This window comes from Ammospiza caudacuta, chromosome 15, assembly GCF_027887145.1.
Source record: "Ammospiza caudacuta isolate bAmmCau1 chromosome 15, bAmmCau1.pri, whole genome shotgun sequence".
Lineage (NCBI taxonomy): Eukaryota > Metazoa > Chordata > Aves > Passeriformes > Passerellidae > Ammospiza > Ammospiza caudacuta.
In genome coordinates, this window is record NC_080607.1 from 7386008 (window position 1) to 7402025 (window position 16018).

The 16018-nt window shown below is 48.6% G+C and overlaps 1 protein-coding gene across 1 annotated transcript in view; it reads right to left on the reverse strand.

Annotated features, from left to right (window-relative positions):
* TOX2 (TOX high mobility group box family member 2) overlaps window positions 1-16018 on the reverse strand; it is a 171877-nt gene that overhangs the window by 17129 nt on the left and 138730 nt on the right. The window contains exons 4-5 of the mRNA XM_058814981.1: window positions 12857-13096; window positions 6914-7141 (exon numbers count right to left, since the gene is read on the reverse strand). Coding sequence (XP_058670964.1) covers window positions 6914-7141; window positions 12857-13096 — 468 coding nt within the window. The remainder of the gene's footprint in view (window positions 1-6913; window positions 7142-12856; window positions 13097-16018) is intronic.

A 16018-nucleotide genomic window follows, 5' to 3' on the forward strand; every position in this document is an offset into this window, starting at 1 on the left:
CCTCCAATGAAAACCACACACCATTCACCTTCCAAACCTCTGATCTTGCTCTCCAAGAAGGACAGTGACACCTATGGAGCTGTTAAAAGCAGATCTGACCTTTCCCATCCTCCCCATTGTTATCCTGCTCTCCACCAGACCCCTTTGGAAGCCTTGTTTGGGGTTGGTGCTTTGATCCCTCTCTGGTGCATGGCTTTTCTTGATGCCCAGAAGATGCTGAAGCCTCTTTCCAGGCCAGGGCAGCTGCCTGGACCCTTCCAGCCCTCCCTGCCGGGGCTTTGGGGCTGCAGGAGGAAAGTGCATCCTGCTGTGGCTCTGGGGCTGACAGCTCTGTACAAAGCTGGAATTGGGCAGTTGTAGCGTGGCTGTTCCTGTGTGGATCTCTCTCCTCTGGTGGCTCTTCCATAAAACAACTTTACAGCTGGTTCTCAATGCCTCTGTCCCACCACAGACCCTGCAGTGTCCTGTCAGCAGCTGAAGGATCAGGGTCAATGAGCAGATGGATCTGATTAAATGGGTGATCTATTACTTTCTGCTGAGCAATTCTTCTGCTGGGTAATTTACCCCTGGAGTGTGACTTGATCCCTGGAGCTGTGTTGTTCTCCAGGCTGTACATCTGTGTCAGGAAATCCCATTTGTGTTTGGCCATGGAGTCACTCAGCATTACTGAACTGCTCCTGGTGAAGCGTGAGTGAGAACTCATCTCTGGTATCTTTGTGTCCCAGGCTCAAAAACTCAACTGAAAATGCTGGGTTTGTCCAATCTCTGCTCATTTCAGATGGGAAGCTCTGGGTTAGCCTGGGGATCACCCAGCAGATTGCTTGGGAGCTCCTTGGTTCCTCTGCTCCCAGTTTCTGGGGCCTATGGAAACACCTGCCCAGGGCTTTGATTTGTGGCTGGATTTGCTGACAAAGAGAAGCTGGTTCCAGAGACTCCTGCAGCAGCCACCTTGGCATTGATCTCCACCATTGCTTGGCTCCAATCCAACCTCCTCTTCACCAAAATACTGCAGGGAACAGGGAGGTGCTCAGAGAGGGACAAGCAGAAATTGGCAGAGGAGAGTGAATCCCACCAGTGACTTCTCTGCAGAGTCTCCAGCCTTATCACCCCCAGGAATTCCCCCTGAGGGAGGGCAGTCACCAGGGCTATGTCCCCTGCTCTGGGGCAGATGTGGCCCATGGTGGCCCTGTGGGTGGCACAGCCTGGCACTGGGCTGTTGTGCCAGGGGAAAATCCTCCTGGGGAATTAGCAGAGCTTTGCTCCAATCTAGAGCTCAATTTCTCCTAATTTCTGCCAAATCAGGCAGCCCTTTTAAACCATGCTGGGGAACTCTGCTTGAGATCTGCTAATGGAAAAACTCCCACAGAGGAACGGGATGCTGGAGCTGGGACCTGGAGGATTCCTGTGCCAGGTACCCCATTGGATGCTAATGGCTGAATTAGCATTTCACTCTGCAGCAGAGTCGGAGCTATCTCTACAGGAACAGCTGCTAAACTATTTGCAAAGTTCAAAGAGAATGTATTCATTTTCCTTTTTTTTTTTCCTCGAGTCACATTCTTCAGATTCCCGTGTAAGCTCCTTAGGAAAGGCCACGGCAGCTGTTGAAGAATGAAGATTACAACGTCCTGCCAACGCAGCGCTGGGGATATTTAAGGTATTGTTATTTATTTCTTTTCTACAGCCACGCTGGAAGGGGTTAAAATGGGGAAGAAAATGGTGCTTTGCCGAACAGGTGTCCTTGAGCAGTACCCAAGGACACGGAGATTGCTAATCCTGTATTCCACAGCATGATCAAATCACCAGGCAACAGATATAAATAAAAAAAGGCAGGAAATAAGGAAATTTAGATACAAGTGTGTCAGAGGGAAAATGAAGATTCATTGTGAAGAGGCTGAGAAGAGAAGAAGAAGAAGGAACAAAATGACAAAGCCACAAATGATAAACCAGTAAGAACAAAAGAAAGGGGGGAGAAAAAAGCCTCTCTGTGAAATGCATGTCTGTGACAGCAGCAGCCAAATCAAAGATGCTGCTAGATTATATGGTTTCTTGCATGATATGCATTCTGCTTCCCTTTCTGTGTTTGTCTTTCAACTGGTGCACAGGGAAAAAAAAACCATATCTGAAATGGGACGTGAGCAACCTTTATTTTCCTTGTTTCATCAGGAGGAGAAAGCAAATTTGCTTTGTGGGAGCAGCAGCACCTGCTCAATGGCAAATAAATAGCTCCAGCTTTGATATTACAGTGCATATAATCATTAGCAGCACAAATGGCAGAGGATTAACCCCCTGTGTGCTGGCCAGGACTACATGGCAAAGGGCTGGCACGTCCCTGCTGCCAGCAGAAATGCTCCAGGAGGTGTCTGTGGAGGGGGCACAGGACCATCCTTCCCAGTCTGGCATGGCTACAGGCCACCAGCACTGGGCTGCCCTCAGCCCTTTGGCCCTGGCACAGCTCTGTGCAGCCCAGTCTGTGTGCAGGATGGAGCTGGGCACGGATGGACATGGGGCAGACACAGCAGGAACGTGCCAGGGGCTGCTCACATGTGGGGGAATCACAAAATGCCCTGGGTTTGTGGAGCAGCTGCCCTGGAAACCTCTCCCTGCTGCTTTCCACAAGGTGGAACCAAAACACCCCCAGGACTGGGGCCCACTGGAGGGCACGGGGTAAGGTTTGTAAATCTTCTCTGAAGAGAAACTCCAGGGATGTAAAGAACTGCTCAGGGACACCTTGGGGCTGGGCTCTGCCCCTCTGGGATCCAAGTGAGGGACCAGCTCCGGAGCAGATCCTACAGCCTCACATCCACCCCTTCTCAAGCCAGGAAGAGGGGAACTGTTCTCTAAAACTTTGGTCATAATTTAGCCAAAATACCCAGATTTGGCTTTTGATTGCCTGCTGTGCCACCTCTTGTCAGGACCCAGGACATCCCTCTGGCTGTCCTGAGCAGCCAAGACCCCTGCCAGGGGGCTCAGAGACCCTGGCACAGAGCCCAAAATGCCCCTGTGGTTTTGATTATGACCCGTGGAGCAAACTGCCAACCTTGTATGAAGATCAGCAAGTCATGACAAATTAAGTAGAATAATAGTGAATTTATCACAAGGTGAAAAAAATAGATTTTGGGGTTTTCAGAATGGGGGTTCAGGGGGGCAAGATGGAGGAATCTGGGCATGTCCAGCCTTTCTCCTTCTTCTTCTTGGCCTTCATCTTCTGCTGTGATGTTGGCACTTACAGATTGGTTTAGAGTAGAAGCTCACTGTCTAACATAGGTGATAGGTATTGGAAAGTAATTGTAAATATTGTATAGGTAGTTTTTAGTATAAAGACATAACACTGCCCAGGGGCAGGGTTGGACTTGACTGTCTTGCTGAATGGACCTCAGCTGGACGGGAGAAAATATTTTATAGGTAAGATACAATAAACAACCTTGAGACCGAGAAATGAAGAGCCCTGACTCCTTCTTCAAGGGCCAGGCTGGGAAAAGAAACTTTCCAACTTTTTTTGGGTCACTCTGACCAGCTAAAGATTCCAACACCTCTGTGTGGCTTTTCCCCAGGCTGCTTTCTGCAGCGACGACATGAAGCCACATTTGTCCACAAAGCTAAAAGCAGTGTCCTTGATGAAACACTTCCCTTCTCCAGCTTTTCCACCCCTTCCCAGAGCACAATCCTGCCTGCTGATGGGCTGATGCAGCCGTGTGGCAGGCTGGACCACCAGGCTGCAGCAGGATGCTGGCTGTGCTGTTTGGACACCATCCCCTCTCCAGATGTACCAGGAGAGCCCCTGGAAGGGAATGTGTGCACCACATCCTGCAGGAAACACCTACACGACAGCCCAGCCACTTGTTTTCACTCATTACAGGCATTTCAAAATTTTCTTTTCCTTTTTCCCCTTTCCATCGCGTTGCCTCACGAATCCAAAAAATGCTTCAGGGGTGTTGGCAGAGGGAAGCAAACAGGGGCTAAATAAACTCTCCTGCAGCCAGACACTTGCAGAGCGAACGTGCCACACCACACAAACCACCCCAGGCTGCCAGAGCCAAGGAGAAATCGTGTCCCTGCAGCCAGATCCCGGGCAGGGAGGTAACTGCTGTGGGAGAGAAGCATCCAGCTGGAGACAAAGGCAGGAAGTTAATATTTAAGCATTCAGACAAGGAACAAATGACTTAATTAAATCAATTACAGCGGGAGAAATGGAGCCACTTAGAAAGCGTGTGTAAAGAGACGGGGAGGCTGCTGCGAGCTCGTGGAAGAGAGGGAGGAGGGAGGGAGAGTTAGCAGGGGAGATAAACGGGCTGGTTTAATCCCTGCTGGTAATTAAGAGCTGAGCGTTTGCACTGCGCTGAGTCAGGGTGGCAGCAGTGCTCACACTCCCCGAGCTGTGCTGATGTTCGGTGGAGTAAAGGAGGGCCAGGCTGAGATGCTGGGGGGGATGCAGGCAGGAGAAAGAGGTGACACAAAGCTCCTCCACACTCCTGAACCACACAGCAGAAACGAGGCCCCTGTCCTGCAGCTTCCCAGTGTTGGGGTCACTCTCCTGACCTCCCTCCCCTCTTCAGATTTCTCATCTCTTTCAGATTTCTGCCTGCTGTCGAAGCAACAGCAAAAACCAAGCCCCTATGCTGTTGGGGTCACTCTCCTGACCTTCCTCCCCTCTTCAGATGAGGAATTTCTGCCTGCATGATCCTACAGTGATGCCCCCGAAGAGGAGAAAAGGGAGCAACAAATGAGTTTTCATCCCTGGAGATCCCTGTGGGGTGAAAATTAAGATTCTATCCCGGCAGAACTTCCAGTTAAATGGTTTTTTCCCTCCCTGCTGCTCTCAGTGCTGGCCTGGGACACCCAGAGACACAAAGCTTTTCCACACTCCTGAACCTCCCACATCCTGAAGCAACAGCAAAAACCAAGTCCCTATCCTGCACCTTCCCAGGGCTGGGGTCACCCTCCTCACCTTCCTCCCCTCTTCAGATGGGGAATTTCTGCCTGCATAATCCTAAACTGATCCTCCCAAAGAGGAGAAAATGGAGCAGCAAAAGAACTTTCATCCTCTGCTCTTACTCCTGATTCAGTGTGGGGTGGAAACCAAGGTTCTGTCCCAGCAGAACTTCCAGTTAAATGACTTTTTCCCTCCCTGCTGCTCTCTCCACAGATGAAACTGCTTCCAGTGCCGTACAGGAGGGCCAGGCTGAGATGCTGGGGGGATGCAGGCAGGAGAAAGTGGTGACACAAAGCTTTTCCACACTCCTGAACCCCCCACATGCTGAAACAACAGCAAAAACCAAGCCCCTGTCCTGCTGGGGTCACCCTCCTGACTTTCCTCCCCTCTTCAGATGGGGAATTTCTTTCTGCTTGATCCTACAGTGATGCCTCCAAATAGGAGAAAACAGAGCAGCAAAAGAGCTTTCATCCCTGGAGATCCTCTGCTCTTACTCCTAACTCAGTGTGGGGTAGAAATAAAGGTTCTATCCCAGCAGAACTTCCAGTTAAATGGCTTTTTCCCTCCCTGCTGCTCCCAGTGCTGCCCTGGGACACCCACAGACACAAAGCTTTTCCACACTCCTGAACCACCCACACCCTGAAACAACAGCAAAAACCAAGCCCCTGTCCTGTTGGGGTCACACTCCTGACCTTCCTCTCCTCTTCAGATGAGGAATTTCTGCCTGCATGATCCTACAGTGATCCTGCCAAAAGAGAGCAGCAAAAGAGCTTTCATCTCTGGAGATCCTCTGCTCTTACCCCTGACTCAGTGTGGGGTGGAAATCAAGGTTCTGTCCCAGCAGAACTTCCAGTTAAATGGCTTTTTCCCTCCCTGCTGGTCTCCCCAGTGCTGGTCATGGACACCCAGTGACACAAAGCTTTTCCACTTGTGAATTATAGTTTATTTTTCCATTTTTCTCCATAATGAGAGATGCCTCTTGATCATGTCAGTGCTGGTCCACTGCTGGTTCAGGTTCACTCCTGAAACCCCCACATGCTGAAGCAACAGCAAAAACCAAGCCCCTGTCCTGCTGGGGTCACCCTTCTGACTTTCCTCCCCTCTTCAGATGGGGAATTTCTGCCTGCATGATCCTACAGTGATCCCCCCAAAGAGGAGAAAATGGAGCTGCAAAAGAGCTTTCATCCCTGGAGATCGCTGTGGGGTGGAAATAAAGGTTCTATCCCAGCAGAACTTCAAATTAAATGGCTTTTTCCATCCCTGCTGCTCTCTCCCCAGATGAAACTGCTCCCAGTGCTGGCCAGGGACACCCAGCTGGAGCTGTGGCCAGAAGTGCTCCCAGCTAAAGCCCTTTTGGGGGCAGGACACATCCCACACCATGTCAGGTCTCACTCTGCCTGACCAACAGCCCTCCTTGCTCTGGGAAGTGCTCCCTGGGGTTCTCTCCATAGGAAATGAGCAATTACAGGCTTTTGTGACTGACTCAGCAGCAGCCAAAGAGGGAAAGCAGGAGCTGGAATTCTCCACGTGAAGCAGACAAAGTGGCTGACAGCTTTGGGGGCAGCAAGGTTTCCTCTGTGAGGCCACTTCAGACATCTCCTTGTGAAGCTTTTAAAGCCTGACTGCTGGGTTTGGAGCCAGCAGCACAGGGAGTTAATGGTGTTTAGCCTGTTGGCTGTCACTCCTTGTAAGTAAATAAGCAAATACAAACCCATCTCCCATCTCAAGCTGGAAAACCCCACGTCAGGGAAAGGCCACTGATGGCTGTGCAGAGTGTGAACTTATCAAAAATAATTAGTTGTCATAAAAATTTTGCTCTTCCCCATGCTACAACAGCAATTTTGCACATGGGCACTTCAGCACAGCCCCTAAAAACAGCTTTTTAGCCTGTGGAAGCCCCTGGCCTTACCCTGAACACTCCTGCACCGTGGAAACACACATTTCAACAGCTGAAAGACAAAAATAAATAACTCAGTAACTCACTTGCTTTTGTTCTTCTCCCAGGCTGTCCCACATGGATGCCACGATTTTCGACACGTCCCCGAAGGTGGCATTGGGGTTTTGCCCTTTGATGGCTGCTTGTGTGTCTCTGAAAAACAGGGCATAGGCTGACACGGGCTTCTGGGGCTCATTGGGGTCCTTCTTCTTCTTCTTCTTTTGGCTTTTGGGCTTTTTGCCCTGGTCTGTCGAGGGTCTTTTCTCTCCAGTAGCCTGCAAAAGCAAGAGATGAAGCTTAGCTAAGGTCTGATACCAGACCCTGCTACAGCTGCTGAGCCAAGGAGATGAGAGAGGATATGGGAAGTGGAGATGTCCCAGTGTGGAGTGGGGCAGCAGTTCTGGGGGTCTCTGTCCCTCAGGAGCCTCTTGGATCATTGCACAAACTGCAGGTGGGTGCCTGAACCTGCTTTGGTGTCTCCTCTCAGAGCAGCTCATAGCTTGGGTTCATCCCTTTGTCCCTGTATCACCCTGTTCTTCTAAAGTTCTTCTAAGCCTTCTGATGTTACATTTTTGTAGTGGAATTTCTCACACACTTTTCATGTAAATAATGATTGTTTTGCATTCCTTTCTGGAGGAGGAGAGAATTGATGGACTGTTGGTTTGTCCAGTGTGGCTGGAGAGGTGGCAATTTCATCCTCCAATCCATGTTCACTTTTTAAAGTCTATAAATATTGGAGTTTGGAAATAAACTATGCTCTTTTTACCTTGGACATTTCAGCATGTGCATATCGTTCATTTCGTGTCCTATTGCGACATCCTGCTCCAGATGTGAGGCTTTCCAGTCCTCAGTCACTCTCCTCCCCAGCTCACTCACTCCTTGATCCTTTTCTGGAACATCTCCACCTGCCTTGCTTTCCCAGCTAGGTTGCTTTAGCAATCCATGGATTTTCCAGACTTGGCTTCCACATGGTTTCTGATTTCCACCCCACTGAGCCCCCTTTGCATCTGCTCCTCACTTCCCTCCCCTCCCCATTCCAGGAGGGCTCTGAGCACTGACCAAGCAGCACCAGCACCACATTAAACATCACACCAGGGCCAGCCAAAATTTGCTTCATCCTGCTAACATATATGTGCCCTATCCAAAAAAACATCCAAAATTGAACTATTTTAATCACACCAATTAAATGCTTTGCCTGTGCTGTTCACTCCTCTGACTGATCTGGGTGTCACCGTGTTATTTTCTGAAAAATCCTCTTTGCCCAGGATTTTCTCCTGGGAAGCTGAGAAGCCTCAGAGAGGAGTGAAAACAATAATTATCTGATTGCTGCTCCTGTGTTTGCTGCTTTGGAATGTGTCTTGGACACTGTTTACCAACAGGTGAATGTTTGATTGGTTCCATGTGAATTGTTTTTAATTAATGGTCAATCACAGCCAGGTGTGTTGGACTCTGAGTCAGTCATGGGTTTTTTTTATCATTCTTGTGAAGCCTTCTGATGTATCCTTTTTCTTTGGTGTAGTTTTAGTATAGCAATATGATATGATATGATATGATATAACATAACATAATATAATATAACATAACATAACGTAACGTAACGTAACGTAACGTAACGTAACGTAACGTAACGTAACGTAACATAACATAACATAACATAACATAACATAATATAATATAATATAATATAATATAATATAATACCCCTGGAAAACACTTGGTTACCCATCAAAGCTCTCAACTGGCATTAATGTGGCCAGTGGAAGGTGGCACTACAGGGAAGCACCACTACCCTTATTTCATAGCGAAGGAAAACCTAAATACACCAGATAGCAGAGAATGGAAGCACTGGCTGGATCTCTGCATCCTTGAGGGCAAAGAGCACACCAGCCCTTCCACCTGCAGCCCTGAGCTCAAGGCACCACCATTAGCTGCACAGGTTGTTGAATAACTTGGAAAGCCACAGCTCTAAACACCAAGATCTTGTGAAAACAATGATTCCAGCTGAGCTGGGGACAAACAGCCCCTTCTCCTGATGGATTGGTCAATTTGAGCATGTGCCATTGGTCAATTGGAGCATGTGCTTGGCGGTGCCAGGATTTAAGAGGCTTCCCTTCAGCTGGCAAAGGCCAGGCACGGGGAGGAAAAGGGCAGCAGCGTTCCTGCTCTCCACTCTGTAGCTCTTGACTGATCATTAATTTCAGTATCAGCGCAGTGACATTTGTCAAACAGACAGTGACCATTAGTGAATGAGCAGAGAGACCACAAAAATTGCATTTAATTTAAAATTGCCCAATTGGGCTTGAATGGGAGGCCTGGAGGTGAAAGGCCAGCTTATTAGGAGGAAAAAAAAAATGCATGACAGGGTTTCAGCCCATTAGGAAGTGAGATGGTATTTTAACTAACTGTGATCCCCTTGGACTCAGTGGAGTGCCGTGGAGAACCTGCTCCCACACAGCCACAGCCAAGGAGCTGGAACAGCACAACCCCAGCTGCATTACAGCTCAGGCAGCACCAAAGAGTGTCGCAGACATCTTTTTCACTAAAAATTCTTTCTTTAGGATTTTCCCTTCTGGGAAGCTGAGGCGCCAGAAAAAGAATGTAAACAATGCTTATCTGCTGCTGTGGAATGGAACAGGTGGATTTTTGATTGGGCCATCTTGAATGTTTATAATTAATGGCCAGTCAAGACAGAGCTATCTCGGACAGAGTCTGAGAGAGCTGCCTTTTGTTATTGTTCTCTTCTTTTCTATTCTTAGCTTAGCTAGCTTCTGAGGAAATCTTTCCTTCTATTTCTTTTTAGTATTGTTATAATGTAATATATATATATAATAAAATAATAAATCCAGCCTTCTGAACATGGAGTCAACATTCTCGTCACTTCCTTCACCTGAAAACCCCTGTGACCATGGTCACATAGAGCACATGGGATTTAAGGAAAACAGCAGCAGGGAGCAGAGCAGGATTTGGTATTCATGTGTTCCAGGTGTGACACACATGGGATGAGACAACAGCCTGGGCTGGGACCTCAGAGGAGTTTTGACTAACCCAAACCACATTCATGGCTGAAGTCAACCCCCAGAGAGCCAGTACAGGAAACTTTCTCCATGAATGAGGGTCAAAGTCAGTGCTACCCTGTGGGTCAGGACACCCCAGAGCAGACAGAGAAATGTTTCCTGTGCCCTGGGTTTCCACACAAGACCAGAAGTTTGTGTTTTTATGTAGCAAACCATGTTCATGCTGGTCAACCCCCAGAGAGCTGGTGCCTCACTGCCCAGAACATCTGCAGCCCCAAGGGTCATCCCTATGGTCAAGGGGACCAGGGAAGCTGGGCAGGGGAAGGAGGAGCTTGGCCACCTGCCCAAGGTGGCCACTGGCATTGGAGCTGCCCTGGAGAGGCAGCAGAAGGTCTGTTTGGTGGCAGATGCGGATTGGGGCAAGGAGGTGATCCCAAAACTTGGTGCTGCCTTAGATGTTGAACCCAGGAAGAGCTGAAACCTCATGGGCACAGATTTTAATAACCATGGAGTGTGGCCACTAACCCAGCTGGAATTTGGGCTGTACCCACCTGTCCCTCCCAGTCATGTGCACCCACCCCCCAGCTATGAAGCAGGTGAATACACCAGTGAGGCTCAGAGACCTCTGAAATTCAAAAGCTCCCTGGCTCAGAGGACCTGAAGGACTCATTTCTTTAACCTGTGACCTTCTAGCTCACAGGATTATTTTCTGCTTGTTAGATGTTGTTTTGATGCAGAAAAGCCCTCAATGGTCACGTGGAAAAGTTACTGATGGGTGAAGGCAGCAGCTGTGCAGACAGAGAAAGCAAACAGGAACCTGCAGGCCACAGTGTGGGTCCGCTGCTTTCCTCACACTCAGCATCTCCTCCTCCCTCAAACACATCACTCCCACCTGCCTGGGGGGTTACAGGACAGAACAATAAGAGGGATTGCCTTAAGGATTAGGAAAATTCTAATCTCTGCGAGCTGTCATCATCTGGACATCTCCAAATTTCCTACCCTGTGGGCACCCCTGGCTCAGGGAAGCAGAAGATCCAGCCCCAAAGCTGTGCCCTGCTCAGGGACTCCTGGGTGGCTGCCAGGAAAGCTGGGTGATGCTGGTGGAGACATAGAGACAGAAGCTGGTGTGTCACTACACTGAAACTCATTTTCTCCTGACATGGAAGATTTCAGCTCCCAGGTGCACAAAGCCTGGAGCTTTGTGATGAAGCTTTGAGAGATGGCAGGCTGTGGGATCCAGCAGCACAACCCCTCCCACAGTGTTCCCTCAACATGGAATCACAGAGTTTCAAAAATTCCATTTGTTTTTAACCTCATGTATCCCTTTTTTTGTACAGTTTTATCCACTGAAACTGTGTTTCCACCCACATGAGCACTCAGCTTTGAAATGCCCCAATCTGAAGTAAAATCTGCCAATGGATGAAAAAATACAGGATTTATGGGAATCAATTTTCCTAGATTTCCATGAAAAGGGAAAGGATTTTGCTCTGTCCTATCATTTTCCTAGTTTTCCAGCCCATGTACTGTTTGCTGCTCTGGTTATACATTCAAACCCTGTCACAACATCTATTTGGGTGGGACAAGGTTACAATAGCAGTGCCTTCAGGAGAAGGTTTTCGATGGAAGGCTTTAATCAAAGTCCCCAGGGAGCCCAGTAATTCACCTGCAGGCACAGAGGCACTGTGATTGCTGTAGTTTGCCCTCAGTAAATAACAGCCACAGATTCCTGAACATGGCACATGTTGTTTGGCTTTGCTGGTGCACTTGGAGAGAGATGGACAACAACCAAGGTGTGCCCAAACCCCCAGGAATTCCTTGGGTTTGTTGGTGCTACACTCAGCAGCAGTTGTGTTGGCTGTAGAGACCATTTGGGACACTGCTGACCACTGAAAACACCACCTTGGTGAACTAAAAGGCAGAAGATTCTTTGAATTCCTGTTTGTTCTCCTTAGCAAGCCATGTCCAATGAGCTCAGTTAAATCCCACCATGAGTTATTTTCCTTCCCTGTTTCAGTCTCTTCTACCCACTACCAGAAATCTAATTTAGCTCCAAGCTTTTGCAGACTCCTAGCCCTGATGCTGCTTTGCTCATGGCAATCATCATCCCAGGAAATCCTGTGACCTGATGGAACTGGTAAAATGTGGGGGCAGAAGAACAACTCTGATCTCCAAACCTGCTGGGTGAGTGCCAGCCTGCCATGCTGGGCCTCACTTTAGGCTGGGAACTGTGCCCTCATCCTTGGGAAAGTCTCCCACTATAAATGTCAAAACAATACTGGGGGGTCCCAGTTGTGGGTTTCTCTGGGTCTGGATTGAAGGCACTTGAGGCAGTAGTTCATGTTGGGACTCAGATGTTTATTATTCCTTATCAGTGAAACAGTCTCACTACTGTGAATTGGGCAGCTTTTCATTAGAAAGCACAAAATGACCAATGATCTCTTGTTCCAAGGTCTTTTAAGACTAACTATCCAATTAAGCGCTGACACCTGGATTATTTCCCCTTTTAACCCAATAACTGATCCCAAAGAGCTGCAATGGGGACTTTTCTGCCCAATTACAAAATGCCACCCAAACCCATGAGGAAGGAGGAAGAAGCAGCATGAAGAAGAAACCCAGGATGACACCCTGTGCCCTCCATCTTGCTTCCATCCACAACACACTAAAAATCCCAAAACCTCAATTTCTCACCAAGTGATACACCTACACTGCTCTCTATACACCTATATACTCTCTATATACTCTCTATAGACTAGAATCCACATCAGAGTGGATTTCAGTCTATTCTGGAGTTTAGGAAACTTTCTCCATGAATGAGGGTCAAAGTCAGTGCTCCCCTGGGGATCAGGACACCCCAAAGCAGACAGAGAAATATTCCCTGTGCCCTGGGTTTCCACACAACAACCAGAAGTCTGTGGTTTTATTTAGCACAATTTACCCCTCCCCGAAAAGCGCCGAATGCGGCGCGACTGCGCGTACCTTGTAATGCGACTCGGTCTCCTCTTCCTGAGTGGAGCTGGAGGGAGATGGGGTGGCAGACTTGCTTCCCGGGGGCGAGGGGGAGCCGTGGGTGACCCCGCTCCGGATGCCCATCTGGGAGATGAGCTGGGACTGGCTGAGGGCGCCCATGGGGCCGCCCAGCATGCCGGGCCGGTTGAGCAGCGGCACTTGGCGGTTGGACTCGTAGGATGCGGCGTCCGAGTGCACCATCTCCTGGATCTGAGGGAGGAGGAGGAGATCATTGTCACTACAACATTAATTCCTTCATTAATTTATTAATTTTCCATACTGCGAAAACAATTCAAGGCTGATTTATTGTTTAAATTGCTCTACATGGGTGGGAAAGTCTTCCCTGAGCTCGCTCCTGAACGAGGCGAGGGCTGAGCACTGTGCACCCATTGCTGTGCCCATGAGCCAGACAGAGAGGTGCTAAATCAGCTTTGTGTGTGGGGCTGTGTGCCCAGAAGGTGCCCCTGATTGCCTCAGGGATCGCTGGTGGCTGGCACCTATCAGGGATCTGAAAAAAAACAGTTCATAAACAAGTGATTTATGGCAAAATCACCAGGAGAAGGGAAGCTCCTCCAAGTTTCATCCAACCTGGCCTTGGACATTTCCAGGGATCCAGGTGCAGCCACAGCTTCTCTGGGCACCCTGTGCCGGGGCCTACCCACCTTCACAGAGAAGAATTTCTTCCTAATATCCCATTTAAACCTACCGTCCTATAAATTAAAATCATTCCCCCTTGTCCTGTCCCTTCATCCTTTGTCCCAAGTCCCTCTCCAGCTCTTCTGGAGCCCCTTTAGGCACTGGAAGGGGCTCTAATGTTTCCCCAGAGCCTTCTCTTCCCCAGGTGAGCACCCCCAGCACTCCCAGCCTGGCTCCAGAGCAGAGGGGATCCAGCCCTTGAAGCATCTCTGTGGCTCCTCTGGACTCATTCCAGCATGTCCAGCCCCTCTTCACCAAGCAGCAGATGAGATGAGATGAGATGAGATGAGATGAGATGAGATGAGATGAGATGAGATGAGATGAGATTACAAACCCTGCTGTTATCTGCACCAAGACCCCATTCCCAGTTTGAATCATTTTCCCCAAAACCCCATTTCCCCCCAGGATCCATCCTTGCTGATCCAGTAGAGCCTGGTTCCTGCACAGCCTCATCCAGCCATGGAGTGGGAGGGAGGCAAACCCTGCCTGAAACACTTGCCAGGCCTTTTCCCTTTTACATTAATCTGATTAATGCTAACACGAGTTTAAAGGCCTGAGCTCCTGATCAGCCCACTGAGGTGCAATCCCTCATTACCAGGGGAGCTTTGCCAGCTTCATCAGCAGCACACACAGAAGGAAACCCAGGGAAGACCTGTGAGGCCTCCAAAGGCTTCAGAGGACACAAATCCAAACACAAACCCTGATTTACTGCTGCAGGTCAGGAATCAAGAGCTTTACACCACACATTTACACAGACAGAATGTTCTGCTCCCCTTTGGACTCTCCAGCAGTGTCAGCAGAACAGCTTTCCCTGGATCTGCCCTTTTCCTGGATTAATTGTGAAGTGAAGGGATTGAACTCATAGGAATTAAATAAATTCCTGCATTTCAACAGCAGAGTCTGACTGAGGCTGACTTAGGGGCCGCACTGAATTGCTGCCCTTGGCTTTGGTGGTGTCAAGGAGGCGGCAGGGCTGGCTTTGCTTAGAGGCAAAGGGGCACAGAGCTTAATTATGCTTTGGTTAGGGGCATAGAGATTAACTATGGCAAATTTTGTGTGCCCTTAAAACCTTCTAATGTGCCCTTGAAACCTGAATATGTGTCTTACTGCAGAACTCTGGCTGTCCTGGTCATAAAGACATCGAGGATGATGCACCCATGGAGACAGACACCAGGCTTGGCCAGCACAGGAGGCACCAGAGATGTAAATTTTGCATTTAAACCAAATTTGCAGAAGTCATAGGAATGGCCTGGGTGAGACAGGGACTGTGCAAAGTGGGGACACAGCTCCCATCTGCTGAGCAGCCAGCCATTCCCAAACCCCAGCCAAAAAAATGTACATTTGTCTTGGGTTTTGTCAGTTTAATCCAGACCTTTCATGTTGGAGAAGATCTGCCAGCTGCTAAGGAAAAAGAATAATTTATTGTCCTTATTTTAAATTTAAATGAAGGGAAAGTTTAGAAGACGGGTGTTGGAGAAATGGGGCAGGCTATGAGATGTGGCTTAAAAAATTCTAAAATTTAAAATAGCTTGCTCACGTTTTAGCCACAGTAGTCTCCTGAGGAAATACTGTATTAAGACAATTTTTTGAAACTTTTATTATGTGGCCAATGGACCACAACAGCTCTGTTTATCCATTAAATATGTAATCACACATTTTTCTTTACAGTGCATGCTATTTATGCATCAGAGCAGAACAAGTCCAGGAGTGCAATTATGGATATGGGCCACATGCTGTAAATGCCTCTGAAAATTTGTAGGAAAAACCCAGGAACCTGAGCCTGGCTCAGAGAGCCCCATGAAGCCCCATGCTCATAACAGCTCCATCACAGAACCCTTTTAAGGAGCAGAGACAGCATTTTTCCTGGCACATTCTTCTTCCAAGGATATCTTAGCCTAAATGCCTTCTCCCAACTTACATCACTAAAGGGACCCCATAAGAAGGATGGGCACAGATTTTATTGAGGTGATAGGACAAGGAGAATGGTTTTAGACTAAAAGAGGGTTGGTTTAGGTTAGATATAATGTAGGAGTTTTTTACAATGGAGAATCTAAAACACTGGCACAGATTTTCCAGAGCAGCTGTGGCTGCCCCTGGATCCCTGGCAGTGCCAGGCTGGACAGGGCTTGGAGCACCCTGGGACAGTGGAAATGTCCCTGCCATGGCAGGAGTGGCAGTGGATGGGCTTAAAGGTCCCTCTCAACCCAAAGCATTCTACAATTGTATGATAAAAAAGTGCTTTTAGTTGAATATTGTTGGTCCTTCTCTCCCTCTCCCACATCTCCATCTCTTCTCCCCCAGTCCAGGAGGCTCTGCAGGACATGCATAGCTCCTCACATGCACCCTGCTGACCAGGAGCTGCCCCCACCATAAGGCACTCACTGCATTTCTCTCCACTTTATTTATTTATTTTTCATGCAATTTTGGAAGCAGCCT